General features: G+C 36.2%; 1 protein-coding gene across 10 annotated transcripts in view; it reads left to right on the forward strand.

Moving 5' to 3' along the window:
• Window positions 1–16,518, forward strand: part of LOC134792696 (rho GTPase-activating protein 23) — a 461,388-nt gene that overhangs the window by 103,669 nt on the left and 341,201 nt on the right. For 9 of the 10 annotated variants that reach the window (XM_063763978.1, XM_063763975.1, XM_063763974.1 and 6 more), the window contains one exon: window positions 13,028–13,395. In XM_063763978.1, the coding sequence (XP_063620048.1) occupies window positions 13,042–13,395 (354 nt within the window). In that variant the 5' untranslated portion in view covers window positions 13,028–13,041. Of the gene's footprint in view, window positions 1–5,748; window positions 5,906–13,027; window positions 13,396–16,518 lie in introns of those variants that run through there. The other variant, XM_063763979.1, reaches the window with a different exon arrangement.

The following is a 16,518-nucleotide window of genomic DNA, read 5'->3' on the forward strand; positions in this document are numbered from 1 at the left end:
TTATAATATTGACATATCCAAGCAGCTTCCAACTGTCAGAAATATGCACAAGTCACAATTAGTCCGCCAGTTATCAGTTTATAACGGGGAACGGACATTAACAGTGAAGTGTCAACTCAAATTGGGACATTATCCTTACGCAGCAGGCGTGTCAACGGCGACATAAAAATTTTATCATCTGGAGAAAGCCGAGTATTAAGGTCGTACGTGAAGTTTTCGTATCACGTCGCGATCGCATCGCATTGACGATTTTCACGCGTGGATGTGCCCTTATCTGACCATCATTTGCATCCATATTTATTTACTTAAGGCTCTTAGCATACAAAATTTATTTATAAAGCTTTGTCTACGCACTTTCTAAAACAAAACAACTGTCAAAATGACAAAGTGACCTCCGCTTCCGGTATTCAAATTTCCATATAATCTGTGATTAATTTAATTTACTAAGTTTCTTTGTTCCCGTTAGCTATCATCAATCAAGCTTGGAGACAGAGACATCAGTTTTTATTATTAATAAGTTATGTTTGCATCATGTTGACAAAGAGTAAGTATATCGTAAGTACCTATAGCCGGTAGTTTGTCACACGACATGCTTTAGGTATCCGTCTCATTGTACACTGGTAATAAGACGTAGCAAGATAGTATTTTATACAATCGTGATATAATAGAGAGTTTTTCAGTCGAGTACCGTATTTAGGCAACGAAGCTTGCTGAGTTACCTAAGTAAGGTACGAGATTGAAAAGCTTGATTATATCACTATTGTATACAATATTTTTTCTACTAGTCAACAAAAATAATACTTTAAACTAGTAGAATCATACAAACAAACCAAACCAAAAGTATACAGCTAAGATTCGCGAACAGCCGCGATACCTTCATACTGGTACGCGCCCCGGCCGCCGCGTTGGTCAACGACACCTTCTCGTAACTCATGAGGCCCTGGTACTTGCTCCGCGCTAAATTCAATTTTTAGACAGTTGTTTTCTCGATTTTGGTCACCGTAGCCTATGGAGACTAACAAGCAACACTAAGTGGTTTTCGTAGTCTATGGATGTTGCTATATTAAGGGTGTCACATGCGCGTTTCTGACTTATGAACCAATTGTTTCTACTGTACAACCTAAAATAATTAATTTGAGCTATGGTTTTGTTTCGTCCTCTTGATCGCGGCGAGCTGTGATTGGTCAATTTCATTATAGTTGACTAAACTGTATCGATATGAATATTATAGTTGAGTTGGGAGCCCATACATTAAAAATACCCAATTGCAGTTTGGTATAAGAAATCTTAATTCAAGAATTACAGTCGACTAGTAGAAAAAATAAATTATTTAGAAAATGACATGTTTTTGGTGGCATAAATTAAATACAAACTTTAAAAATATGTCATTTATTACATTTAGAAATGTTATTGCACGCAGCGTATCTTGCTCAGGCGGCGTAGCACGGTCGCGTTTTTATCCCTTGTCACCATGCCTGTCACGTTCTAACAAGTATGTAAGTGCGAAAGGGACGCGCATAGCGATAGACGATAAAAATGGAACCGTGCTGCGCCCACAGGTGTCAAAATGATAAAATATTGATGTCAATTTGTAAGTTTGAATCCTCCTCGTGCATAAATTGTAAACTTATTTCTGGTTAGAGTAGGAGATAAAAATAATCGCCAAAAGAGGTCCTAATGTGTTTGTTGTCCGTTATAATTATTTTAAAACGAATGAAAATAATAGTGACCTTAACTCTTTATTTTACAACGATGCCTCGTATCGCGACATCTGTCGCGCGTGAGATGTTAATATGCCCGCGACGCGACAGCTTTGTCGCGCCGACGCGGATGCGTTTATCCGCGCCTCCATCGATTTCACTTAACGCACTTTGCGTTTACCGTTGTAGGACGAAATGCGTTTTTTTCCACATGGCTTATTAAGATAACATTCGTCATTCATGTGGATTGACAGTAAAACACGTTAAATTGGCTCTTGATTATGTTTATTACGCTTTGAAACGCATTGTAGGTACCTACTCCCTAAAAGCTAATTTGAATATTTCTTGCTCTCATATTACATGACATATTTTTGTTTTCACGCTAAAGGTACACAATCGTCAGCAATTCTTAATTTATCAAGTATCGACACACACAAATTCTAATGTTAGATATACTACTAATAATTCCGTTTTTTTTTCCTAATTAGTTTTTGTGAAACATTTGTTACATATTTCAGCTACGTGTGTTGATCAACTGTTTGGGTTTGTTAACTTATTGGTTTCTCATTCACGAAAGTAAATAAGAGAGTCATAGGGACTGATTGGGTGATGGTGCGAAAAGTTAATAAAATGGCAAATTGCTTTTTAGTCTACTTGTTAACTGCCCATAAATAGACCTTATTCCAATGAGATAGGGCCTATCAATCACTAGCTAATTGTGTTGTTGTTAACACTTCGTAGATACACAATTGTGGGTGCCATATAATAATGCGTTCAGCTTTCGCCTTTTTAACTCTGTTATGACACGGGGAAAGCCCAACAAAGGCTCTATCAAAATGTAAATCAAACAGTTTTTATGCCATTCGCAATAAAATGCGTAGAGAGATCGATTTGGCAAAAAATTCATCATTGTTGTTAAGTGAAAGCTGAACTTCAATAGCGTTTACACCACATGTCATTACCTTTTAGAAACATCATCATGTTACTTATACTCGGAGTGAAAATAATCTACACATTGTACCTACTACTTATTCGGTATTGGCAATTAATTTTCCACTATTGTAAGCAGCTAATTTAAGTATGGCTGATGTTTTCTGCTTTTTATCTATATAGGTAGGTAATAATGCTGAAAAACGTAAAAGAGTACAGATATTTTAGACTTATTATAGGACTTATTTTTATTTTTATTTTCCACAAAGACATTGGTGAAATTGGTAGTCACATTTTTGGTTTCGGTTTATAGTTATTATTACTGTTATAGGCTCAGATTCCAGTAAACCTTCCTCCATTCATCCGATCAATTGTCGAATTTACCTAGAAAAAGATAACAATATCACCAGTTGTTCAGAAAAAAGATGCGAAGCACCGTAGTTGCAATGTCATTAACGGTAATTGACATATGCGTCCCCTAGTCCCCTTTCAACACGGAAAGACATGTCTACATACATGCACGCACGACGCACCCAATTCACTAAACATTCTTCCCGTGTAGTCTTCAAATATTCACCAATAGTAATACATCAACCCTTTGCGGATATGGTATTCACCGCACGTAGCTCCGGGGTGGTCCCTACCCTTGCTCTGTGTCTACAAAGTCCTTATTATAACGGCAAAGGGATTGTTATTGCCTGTAGATTGTGCGTGCCTACGATTGTCCATAATTATCTAGGGTGTTCGCTCACCTAGTACAGGCGATTCGAATGCATAAACCAGTATAAATTCGATCTGCGATTGCATATATTTACTACAGGCTACGAGGTATTTTTTTCTAGTTTCTGTAAAACTTGGAATACACAATCTGTGCGTACACACTACACACGTTTTAATGACAGTTTTTGTCGTATCATTATGTCGCGAAGGGCCGATAATATCTATAAATCTACGTGTGGTGTGTCGGACATAAATAATTAAGTATAAATATTTCACAGTTGGGACTGCGGCCGGCAGGCCCCAGGAATTGACATTAGTTTGAAGCAAGATACCCTGCATGTAAGTTTATTGAACGTTTATTACGTTTACACGAATTCAATATTTTAATTGTATTATATCATTTCTTGTTTTAGTCATTAAAATAATAATCGTCAACCAGGAAACGTTTTTGCATCAGACAACCGCAAAATTGCAAATAAATTACGTGGTCGCATAAAAAAACAATAAAATATTTTTATGACGTAGGTATAATTCATATCGTAAAACAGCTTTCACGTTATTAGTTCAGTAAGTGGCCATTATTATTTTTATTGACCTCCTGATACCTACCCTACATAATTCACAAAACAAGTTGTTCCGAATTTCCGATTAAGATCTTGATCCTAATTTAGGACTGCAGAAATGGGTGAGATCGCATATTACAGTACTTTTGCAGTCTTTGCAATGGCCATTTGCCTTCTCTTTATATGACCATTCAGTTCAGTATAAAGAGAAGCTATTGTTAAACCTGCCAAAGTTTAAAGACCATAATGACTACTAGAAGGCTGAATTTTCGGTTGATTTATTTACCCGTCGGTTTAAATTTTCTGAGAATTTATGCAATCCATTTAAATATCTGCTATATATTTTTTGGATTTTCACGCAACATATTTGTATAATACAAATCTTTATCAAGTATAAAACCAAGGCCAGAAGTCTCCGATCAAGTCAGATTCAAAAGTTAAAACCACAAACACAGGATGTTGAAAAGGTTACGGCATTTCAAAATGCATTTCCTTGAGCCTCTTATTCATAAACAAAAAAACCGGACAAGTGCGAGTCGGACTCGCCCACCGAGGGTTCCGTACTTTTTGGTATTTGTTGGTATAGCGGCAACAAAAATACATGGCATCATCTGTGAAAATTTCAACTGTCTATAGCTATCACCGTTCATGAGATACAGCCTGGTGACAGACAGACGGACGGACAGACGGACAGACGGACAGACGGACAGACGGTCAGTAGAGTCTTAGTGATAGGGTCCCGTTTTTACCCTTTGGGTACGGAACCCTAAATAATATGTTTTGAGAAACTGTTACATTTACTCGGAACAGTGAAAAAGTTATCTTAATAACATCTTATTAGTCGAAAAAATATAACAACCGCATTTTATTGTTGTGGGAGCACGTTATTGTATTCAAAATTTATGACCCATACATGTTTCCGCTTGAATCTGGTTCATTAACAAGTTAACAGTTTTGCGTTTTTGTGGTACCATTGTCACTTTTTTTTGCTTGAGTTTGAGATAAAATTTGTCGGACTTCTCAGGACCTACGGAAGAAAGATTGGAAAATACTTATGCCAGGCCGGAAAATAGTAATCAAATAGTACAATGGTGCTCTAAAGTAACTGAACGAGTATTTGACGTTTGATGGCAGATTTTTAATAGCATCTTGTCTGTAGTTTCATTTTATTTTAATATGATATTTTTTATTAAAAATTCAGTATTACACATAAACATAAAGATATGTATAGAGACATTGATGTTGCAATATTTATCTTAACTCAATTATGATTTCCAAACCCCAGGGGGACGTCCCTTGTCAAAACCCTCTACCCTACCAGCATTAGTATTTTTTCTACATCTCATTAAAATGCATAGAAAATCTTAATTTACAGTCTTTGATCTGCCCTTATTTCCTTATCTACAGGGACCAGTATTAACTCTGTCAGAAATTACCCAGTCAAAATCTCGCTTCATCTCCCCAGAATTTCTGTAAAAAGTTCATTTTCACGAGCCGACACTAAGAAAACTCGTACAAAGGAAATGGGCAACATTTCCCCTTCAAGCTATATATTCGCGTATACTTACATATAAATAATAAAGGAAAATTGCTACCGCAGGCTACTATCAGAATCAAATTGCGTGGGGCAGAGCACGCGACCCTAAGCAGTCGATTTTTTACAACAACGATAATGAGTCCTATCGCTAAGACAATAAGTCTCAAATCACAGTGTCGAATTAGGATTAAAAAGGTTGTATACATCGCAAAGCGCATGCGTTCGTTTTGGAGCGAAAAACCATCCACAGTGTTGTCATAGCAATGACGCATATTGCATCGCGCGAGCTCTTTCTACTCGTAATTTCCTTTGTAATCGCTGTGTTTTCTTTGTGATCGTTAAGTTGTATTGGTTATCGGTTTATAAATTGCTAGTTACATTGTGTTTAAGATCTAAGCCTTTGTTCCATTCAAGTGTGGGCAGTGAGTGAACTCTGCGGGTAATTTACGTTTGAGGTAAATAGTTTATTTGCTGCATCGGTTTTCTTTAACGTTTGTTTTATCGGTTCTGCTATCTCTTGTTTGTAGATTAGAATAGATATCTTTGAACAGTTTGTTTAGAAGTTCGTCATGGTGGTGGGGTTATTCACCTCACGCATCACGCGTAACTAATAGGAAAATATTTAACTGATTCATTGATTTTAAACCGACTGCTGTCATGAATAAGTAGGAAAATGTAAACCTGTTTTGAAAATGCAACACTATTTTGCTCTATTTACAGTGTAGATATAATATATCTATGTAACAGGATTGTAGTCTATGTTGGACCGACAAATAATTAGGTATTAGGCTATTGTTGGACCAGTGAGCTTTATTTGAAGCTCTTTCTTCCCTTTCTACATTGTGCGACTGTCGTAAAACGCTGTTCAATTTTAAATGTAATAGTAGTTTGGCGTAAGTTCTGTGCTGGAGCAATAATAACTACATTATTATAGCTACACCTATTCCAAATTCCAATTTTCCATGTCAGACAAGCTTTAATAAAAAAATCTGTGATAGACAAAGAGACACGGATGTACTCCCATTTGTCGCCATCTTTTCAGAATGATGTACAGTTAAGTAGGCACCTACACTTAAGTGTACGTAAAGCACTTAAATTATGCAAAGAGGGCAGCACCTTAAACGGCTGTCAGTCAGCACCACCCGTCTGTCGCCATAAAACACAAACTAGTTCCAGCAGGAGTTGGTTAATTAGCACGTAATTAATTCCTCCGGTTCAACCTGTCCTCCCAACCCTTCCATTCAATGCTATGTGGATGACATCCCGTTAAAGAGTCATATCTCATTCAAAACGTGTAATTACTTATTTCCTTTCGTGGTCAGGTATTAGTAGTTCCCTCTCTATCGAAAAATGTGAGCGGACAGGATAAACAAGCTTTGGCGTTAATTCTGGAGCTTCAAAATTTGGGATATAGTCGTCAAACGACATTGCTTCAAATGCATTTTTAGAGCTTTGACTGAACACAGATTGTTTGACAATACAATTAGAAGGCTATAAAACGTTATGGCCTCTGCATTTAATATGCTATGAATTAGAAAAAGGTGTAAAGTAAAATGTACCTAATGTTAATGTAATTAAATACCTTAAGGAAAAAGTTTAAATTAGATTTTCCTTAGATTAAAATCTATTGCCTTACGCAAATGACGCAAATCCACTAGGGCAACATGATTTATAAAAACTGCTCTCTGACTAATAGGAGAGCTCGCTATGTTAGTTCATGTTTTATTCAATATGAAGGAAGAAATGGCCCGGTTGGGATGAGATGAGACATTGCTAAAAGTTGTGTAATCTATGGGAAAACATGTTTCTTTCGGCATGATTTGCATGTCAACATGTCCTAGAACAATACATACTATGTATTTGTTCAATTTTGACAATAGTAGAGTAGAAGTAAAAAACATTGAAAAGTTTCGATTTATTTCATAAATATTCAATCAGTAAAATGAAGCTAACGACAAATTCAAATCCATACAAGCCGCCTGGGTTTCAATTGTTTCAAATATCGAGAAATACATGGGTACATTCGAAAAACTTTACTATCAATTCTTCACGAGTCAGGTAATTAATAACGGTAGCAAACCTTTACACACGTAAACAGGAAAACAGAAAACCAAAAAAGTTACGATAACGGCTAAAATTCGAACCCGTCGAGTTCAAAGCCGCGAGCAATCCGGTTTCTAAAACTGCTCGCCGCAGACGCAGTGTCGCCCGGTGCAGCGCGGGAAACTCGCAGCCACGTGCATGCTCACCGAGTTCAACGCTCAATGCATAGATGGCGCTAACTTTCATATATACATCCTTTCTTGAGAATACAGGGTGAAATCGGGGTCGTGTAGCAAGAAAGAAAAATAAGACTTGCCACTTAATTAGGAATACAACACTGTAGATTAGAGTGCATTAATTTGTATCTTTTTCGTACATACAAAAATTAAATACAAAATAATTTCTTATTTAGAGTCATGGTCACCCTGTACAGACTTGACAAGACAAACATCTAGTAAAGTAAGTAGTGGTAACTTACGATAATTAATTGATAACACTTATCTTCGGATTTACATTCAGTGTAAAAGCAATTAAAAAGTTTAAAAAGTAATTTAAAGACTTTATTAAAATAATATTACAATCACTGGGACGGAGACTCCACAAGCTTTTAACAAATACGACCAAAACTTAAACATACCTACTTCAGGAGCTGCTCAAAGTGTGATCCGTTTTGCTGTCGACACAATTCGGCGCGTCGCCTTAGGTTATCTTTTAATCTGCCGAGAGCAAAGTGATTCATTTTCACACTTTCAAAAGCTCCAATAACTCGCTGACGAAGCTATCGAACTAATCGAAGGATAGTGTTGGACTCTTGTTCATACACCAATCTTTTGATTTCGCCCCAGAGAAAAAAAATCCAAGGGCGTCAGGTTGGGACTACGAGGAGGCCATGCCACGGGTTCGCCGCGGCCAATCCAACGTCCCGGGAACTGTTCATCGAGGTAATTGCGTACTCGGTGTTCAAAATGAGCCGAAACACCATCGTTTTGATAGTGTAAGTTATGCAAGTAATGTTCCGGCACTTCTCGCAGTAAATAAATAAATAAATCCCGAGCAGTGGTAGCACGACGTGCTTGGTAATAAAACATTACCATGTCAGACCGCTCAACATTTGAAAACGGATATGCCGCGGGCATTTTTCTGCTTAATTATCTTTAGAATTGCCAGAATTAATGAACTCAATGTACAATCCTTGAATGATTTTATTTATTTTAAAGTTTTGACTTTGTCATATCATAACAGTGACGGTTGACATTTCTTACTCGTCTAATCAGTTGTTTATTAAATAGGTTTTAACATTAATTGTAAGGTAACCATAATTTGTCTTTTCAACTGGGATACTTAAATTGCTGATTAATTAATGGATAGCTGCAATTAGTTAAAAATTAACTTTATACCTAACATCGCATTAATTTACCGAGTTAAGTACAATAGGTTTGAATCACGACCCCGATTTCGCCCTGTATATATGTGACGTCCCACGGTCAAAGGTACCTTATGGCGGGTATGGAGTTATGCATACCCCAGTAATCTACAATAAATAAGCTATCGATAACACAAAAGATCAACCTTCTAGGTTGCGTAGTTACAGAGATATGATTTTTTGAAAATAATGTTGTGAAATGAGCAACTTTACGATAGAGAAGTTTTAAGTTTAGCCGCCTAAAAAACTATGTTCCTGAAGTAAGTTACATAGTTGACTACAAATAATAATGCCTTATATATCTGAGATTAAAAAAATATTGCGACTTGTTCTGTAATGCAAATAGAAACTTTTGATATCGACTGATTTATGTGTATTCTAACCAATCTCTTGAAAATAAAGTTTTATTTCATTTTCACGATTGATTGCAATGAGCTCTCAAGATTTAAATTTTATCTATTAGAAAACGACACTGACAGACAGTTTAAGCAAAAAACAATACCGATTTAGAGGTGAAAATGTATTTTCTGACTTTTTCATATAAAATCACAAAATTGAATATTTTTACTTTTAATGTGACACACAATCAATTTTTCTGAGCACATATGTAAGAAAATCTGTCATTCAAATGAAATAAATCCTAAAACCCCAACTAAATACTATATTTAACCCCTTATGCCACTTTAAACTTACATAACAATAACAGTATTTGCTCCATACATTTACGAAAAGGTACCTTATGGAAATAAATCTAATAATACATCACTACAAAATATCAATCATATTATAGTTTATCTTTTATGAATAGAAAATATTAATTTACATTAAACTGCCCCCAATTTAATTAGTTCTTCGTCATAATAATCTTAAAAAAGACCAATAATTTGTATGTAATGAAAAGGTACCTTGTGGTCAAGTTACATGATGAGGCATGATGATGATGGAACAGTTAGGATAAACTAATAATATTTTGGGGTTAAGATGGTATAAATCGTCTATTTCTTATCAATAATATATTTCGGTTGCTATTGAAGATAAGCGGCATTGAGGTTCAATGACCTCAGATATTCCATAAGGTAATGCGTCGGGTATTGGCATTTTTCAGCAAACCAATGGCTGATTTACTGCATGCGACCAAACCAAATGAAGATTATTCTAGTTAAGAAAGACTTGACGAGAGTAACTTTGGTATAATAGCAGTCTACTTGGATTTGTGATGTCGGTCTATGTACGGTTATAATATTTGCGAGGCGCCCCAACCAGAACTGAAATTATCAAATTAGTTTTGCAGAATGCTAATACAGTTCTCTACCAAACTTCTTTTCCCGTATTGACTAGTTTTTTTGGGAATTTTCAATCTTTTTTCCATAAGGTACCTTTTCTACTAAACTCTGAGACGACATTACTAGGCTTATAACTAACTTATAACAAAAATAAAAACAGGTAAACAAACGTTACGCATTAAGGTTTCAGATCACACAATAAAAAAAAATTGAGCATTTTTTCACCTCTTTACAAAACATTTAATATCTCCGAAACTAGAAACCCTCATAAGGTACCTTTTCCCGTGGAACGTCACATATTTTTATGTTATGTAATGTTATTTCACTTTATGTTCAAATATTTTTTTCTAAGAAATTGCGGCATGCAAAGTGAACCATATAACGTTTTTGTTTTTTCTCTTCCAAAAAGTCTGAAAACGTTATTAATGTTATTATTATTACCTACTCATATTTAGTCTGAAAACGTTATTATTATTACCTAGATACATACATTACATAATATATGTGTGCCAAAAATTATCAAATATGATAGCGTTCAAATTCTCTGCTAGTTCAGTACCTCTATTATAAATATGACGGCAAATAAGAACCTAGTACTTATATAAGTATTATATACGAAGTTTATTATAATTTATAGTTCTTCAAGTGAAGACGTGATTTGAAATACGCTATAAATGTCACCCCTCGTTAGATTGGTATGGGGATCGCATGATACATCGTTATTTCCAACTCAAACAAATACTTGTCAATCGCTCCCTACTTGAGTTGGAGTGCCTCGTTTGTTCAGTGCTCAGGGGAATGTTTTAATAGCCTAAAGGCCCTAAAGTTTATTTAGTATTTTTTATGATCCACCTGTCATCTCGCACGATTTTATTGGTATTGTACACGCACTTTCTACATCGTCTAATTGCCCTAAATGGTCAGTAGTTTAAGATGGCCCGATTCGAATTTTAAGATAGGTACGTCAAATATTACGACTAGAATAGGCTAGATACGCTATGGACACTGACATATCTAATCCATAGCGTATCTAAAGTCCATTCCAATAGAACTTGCAAAGTATGTAAACAAACCGCCATATTGAAATTGTCTCTGAATGATGAATTTGCTAGTGATGGGCAAGAGTCTTACTTAGTCCTTTACTTAAGGCCGTAACACACTATTGCACTGCATCACGAACTTGGTGCGTCGCATCCATAATCCACTCATTTTTTCGTTGCCGGCAATAATAAGCAATATCAGAATCCGTGTAAGGTAGCAATAAGTCGTCGTTCCAAGATAAATAAATAATATCCAGATCACATTAATGCAAAACAAAATCCGTAAATCAGGCCAAGTCGTTAGAAAATTCAATAACAAAGAAGTAAGATACGCGTACATGCCAAGAAAAACAGTGAACGAGTAAAATAATATTGAAACCGTCAATCATTCAACAGTCATTATTTTGTCAAATGTAGGGTAGATTTTTATTTATGAACAGTCCAAAACAACCAGTTATAATTTTCCGTAGTTTAAAAATGGTGCGAAAGAATGGAAAAGGTTATTTAAAAAAAAGGAATTAAAACGATTAATCTGAGTTTACATATTTATTGAAATTTAAAATTGTCAAACTACCGCGTAGTGTATATAACCGCGTTGGCAGGTACAGACCGTGAGTCGCGTAGTGTGTAGCGGCTTTACGAGTATATCACCAACTTTAGTCACAACACTACCCATCATAGACAATTGTAGAATATAAAAGAAACAAAAACGTCATTACATCAGGGCCTAATAACCTAACTTATGAAACCATTTTAAACTTTTAATGAAATATCCAAGATACAGTTATATATTGTTGTATTTTACGGTAACGACCGCTTTAATAGTGTATAGTGTATGTGTTTCAATGGTGTTTGATGAGATTATGTGAAAATTCAAGGAGAAACAGTGACAAAACAAAGTTACGTGCTTTGTTGACAAAGTTAGCAAGTTCTATTGGAATGGACTTTATGTAGACGTAATATTTGACGTACCTAATATCTTAAAGTTCGAATCGGGCCGTCTTGTCAGTGCGTGTTAAAAGTGACGTTTTTGTTTGAAGAAACGTCACTTTTGATACTGACAGATCTAATCAATATCGTATCTAGACGTACTATTTGACGTATATATAAAGTTCAAATCGGCCCGAGAGTAGGTAGGTAAGTAAGTATTCTAGGTTAAAAAGGAAACTATTAAGCTTGATGCGAGGTATTTTCACGCTTTAGGTTAGGACATTTGTGACCTATGTAGAAGCTTATCGATAGGTAGGTAGTTAATGTTAGAAATTGCGTTGTATTTAGATAATAATCTACTCAGGGTACACTGATTGTTATGAATTACGAACGTAAAATTTTAATTGCAAGACCGTGCGAGCTTTTGGTTTGATCTAAGTACTTTGAACGTTGAACGTAGGTAGATTTTTCATTACTTGTCATTATCACATAGATACCATCTTGTTGTGACTCTAAACAGGTACAGCCACGGGCTTTAATTGTTGAGCCATTTAGGGTTTAACTACTTTATTATACGGCCCGATTCGAACTTTAAGATACGTCAGTTAATAGATCTAGACACGATATGGATGAGATATATCAGTGTCAAATGTGACGTTTCTTCAAACAAAAACGTTAGTTTTGACACTGACATATCTAATCCATATCGTTTCTAGATCTATTAATTGACGTATCTTAAAGTTCGAATCGGACAGCTAGTCTGTGATCGTACTCTATATTTTCTGATCGTTTTACATTTTTTGTGGTATGTTAACATAAAAGTTAAAGCACTAAACAAGAAACTGTAATTGTCAACAGATTGGCGCGCACCAATGGCCGACGAGGAGGCTCGGGCGCGGCGCGCGCCCGCGCCGCCGCCGCGGCAGCCCGCGCGGCCGCCGGACCCGCGCCCGCGCACCCTCCCCCCCGACTCCCATGCCAACCTCCCCGCTCCCCCGCGCCTCATCAGGCCCTCCGAACACCTGGCGTTGGTCGAGTGGTCGGAGCGGAGGCCGCATCCTCTGTGCCCGACCGTGATCATCCAAGGTCCGAGGCCTGCTGTTCCGCCGCCCCCTCCAGTGCATAGGCACGTCGCGCCCCCGCAGCCGAGGATGCCAGCTCCTGTGCCTCAAGGTCATGCCGGCCAGCAGGTCATGAGGATGCCGCAGCAAAGGAGAGATATTCAGGTAGGTCTAGTTTTACACATATGTACTAATGAAACGCATAAAATGATTGATAAGGATGACTACTACTGAAAGTTTCTTGCAGCCTCTTCGTATATTTGAAAAAGATGAATTAATTGAACTACAAATTATAACTACCCATGTACCTACTTCTTTACAATTGAGACTAAACTCAATTATACATATATATGTTGTTAAGTCAAACCATTATGAAGATAGCTGCACTTAAACGATTAGGATATTCTATGTAAGTATAACTCAACAACTTCAGCGTTCGAAAAATATTGTTTACGCTCGTAGGTACATTCCTTTTTCCAGCAACCAGATAAAAATAGAAGAACAAATAGGAAGTAAGCAGCAATACTTCATAATCATAACAACCATAATATCTAACTTCCACGTGTTCGAAAGTTTAGGATCGTTTACTAAAAAATATGAAACTTAAAGTTATTTGCAAAACTTTCATGCCGAGAATCCAACGGGGAGAACGGAATAGTCTGTTAAAAGTTAATAACAATGCTGAGATTTTTTAACGCGAGGGTATAACTTTTCTCGCGTATTTTTTATCGTATAAACTGCGTCTACCGGCTTACTGGGTTGTAATTCCAATTGGGCGTAACGGAGTCCACCGCGTTAGTGACCAACTAGTGTTACGGTCTGATTTGAAATTTAAGATAGGTACGTCAATATATACGTCTAGATACGATATGGATTAGATATGTCAGTGTCAAACCTGACGTTTTTGTTTGAAGAAACGTCACTTTTGACACTGACTTATCTAAGGCTGCTATTTAACTGATCACCAGATTTAGTAAAATTTAATACCAAAAAAAATCTATTTTACCACCCTAGAATGATAAATGATCACCAAAATTATAACACCATTTTAATGTGAAATGATTACCAATTGTATTACATTTTACTATCCTATTAAAGGAAATGACACCAAACTAATCATTATTAACCCAAAAATAGTAAATGATTACCAAATTTCAAACCCCATTTTAATGTGAAATGATAACCAAATTTTTACATTTTGCTATCCTATTAAAGAAAATGACACCAAAATAATCATTGTAAACCCAAAAATAGTCAATGACCACCAAAATAAGAACTCCATTTTAATGTAAAATTATAACCAAATTTTTAAATCTTGCTATCCTATTAAAGCAAATGACTCCAAAATAATCATTGTAAACCCAAAAATAGTAAATGACTACCAAAATTGTAACCACATTTTAATTAAAAATGTGCAAATATTTAATATAAGTATCGTTATCCTATTAAATTAGTTAATCCACTTCGTCACCATTTTCTAGTAGCATTTTATTTCTGTAACAGTCGCAGTTCTAACCTAACCTAACCCACTTTTCTAGTAGCATTTCGTTTCTGTAAGGGTCGCAGTTCAAACCTAACCCACTTTTATAGTAGCATTTCGTTCAGTAAAGGTCGCATTTCAAACCTAACCTAACCTACTTTTCTAGTACTATTTCGTTTCTGTAAGTGTCGCAGTGCTAACCTAACCTAACCCACTTTTCTAGTAGCATTTCGTTTCTGTATGGGTCGCAGTTGAAACCTAACCTAACCCACTTTTCTAGTAGCATTTCGGTTCCGTGAGGATCGCAGTTCTAACCTAACCCACTTTTATAGTAGCATTTCGTTTCTGTAAAGGTCGCAATTCAAACCTAACCTAACCTACTTTTCTAGTACCATTTCGTTTCTGTAAGGGTCGCAGTTCAAACCTAACCCACTTTTATAGTAGCATTTCGTTCAGTAAAGGTCGCATTTCAAACCTAACCTAACCTACTTTTCTAGTACTATTTCGTTTCTGTAAGTGTCGCAGTGCTAACCTAACCCACTTTTCTAGTAGCATTTCGTTTCTGTATGGGTCGCAGTTGAAACCTAACCTAACCCACTTTTCTAGTAGCATTTCGGTTCCGTGAGGATCGCAGTTCTAACCTAACCCACTTTTATAGTAGCATTTCGTTTCTGTAAAGGTCGCAATTCAAACCTAACCTAACCTACTTTTCTAGTACCATTTCGTTTCTGTAAGTGTCGCAGTGCTAACCTAACCTAACCCACTTAACTGATTGCAGTTCAAACTGATAGCAGTTTACCTACTTTTCTAGTAGCATAACGAAATGCTACTAGAAAAGTAGGTTAGGTGGGTATGCGGTGCGGAGTACGGGGTGTTGAGCGGGAGGGGCTAGTAATTTTGGCATCGGTTTACTTTATTTGGTAATATGTATACATTTTTTGGTAATCATAGTGGTTTATTTAGGTGAAAATATCGCATTAATTTGGTCTTCAAAATTTGGTGATCATTAATGATTTTTGGTGATCATCACAATTTGAAGTGCAGTCGCAATTAAAACGGTGGTACTTTTGTATTTTTAGGCCTTATTTTTTTGGTGTTCAGTAATTTATTTTGGAGAGCATGATTTTTTTATTTAGGGTACCAAAGTATTTTTTGGTGGTCATTATATTTGTAGCCCTTATCTAATCCATATCGTATCTAGACGTAATATTTGAAGTACCTATTTTAAAGTTCGAATCGGGTTATCTTCCTACCTGTCCTGTCATTTTCCTACCAGACGATTTGCACTTTTGCTCATATGAAAATGCCAATGCAGAGCCAATAAAAAAATGATTACTAAATGATTTCAATGGGATTTTGAATTACGTGTGTAAAATCTCTTTTGTGAGTCAAGCTGCAAAATATGAGGACACGCATAGTTTGCATTGCAGCTTACGAGTACGTCAAAAATGAGTCTGAAGCCCGTGCCACAAATAAATTCGTTCGTATATCGAAAATATTTAAAAATCATAATTATTACTTTACAATTCATTATAAGGTCAATAGGGGTAAGTGTGGTATACGGGTATGTGTGGCTGGTCTTCACATTGGGGTTTCTTTACGCATTGATTAGTGTTTATTGAGACTTCTTACATTTGCTACTTGCAACTTGCATTTAGTGGCAAATGTATGACTCATATACACTCACTACAGTTATCCCGCAGCCATACTTACCCGTATTGACCTTACTTCTCCAATCTCATCCAGAAGTGACCCGCAATCTTCCGAATGTCGTCAGATTGCGGGTCACTTCTGGATTAGACTGGTCA

This window comes from Cydia splendana, chromosome 8, assembly GCF_910591565.1.
Source record: "Cydia splendana chromosome 8, ilCydSple1.2, whole genome shotgun sequence".
Lineage (NCBI taxonomy): Eukaryota > Metazoa > Arthropoda > Insecta > Lepidoptera > Tortricidae > Cydia > Cydia splendana.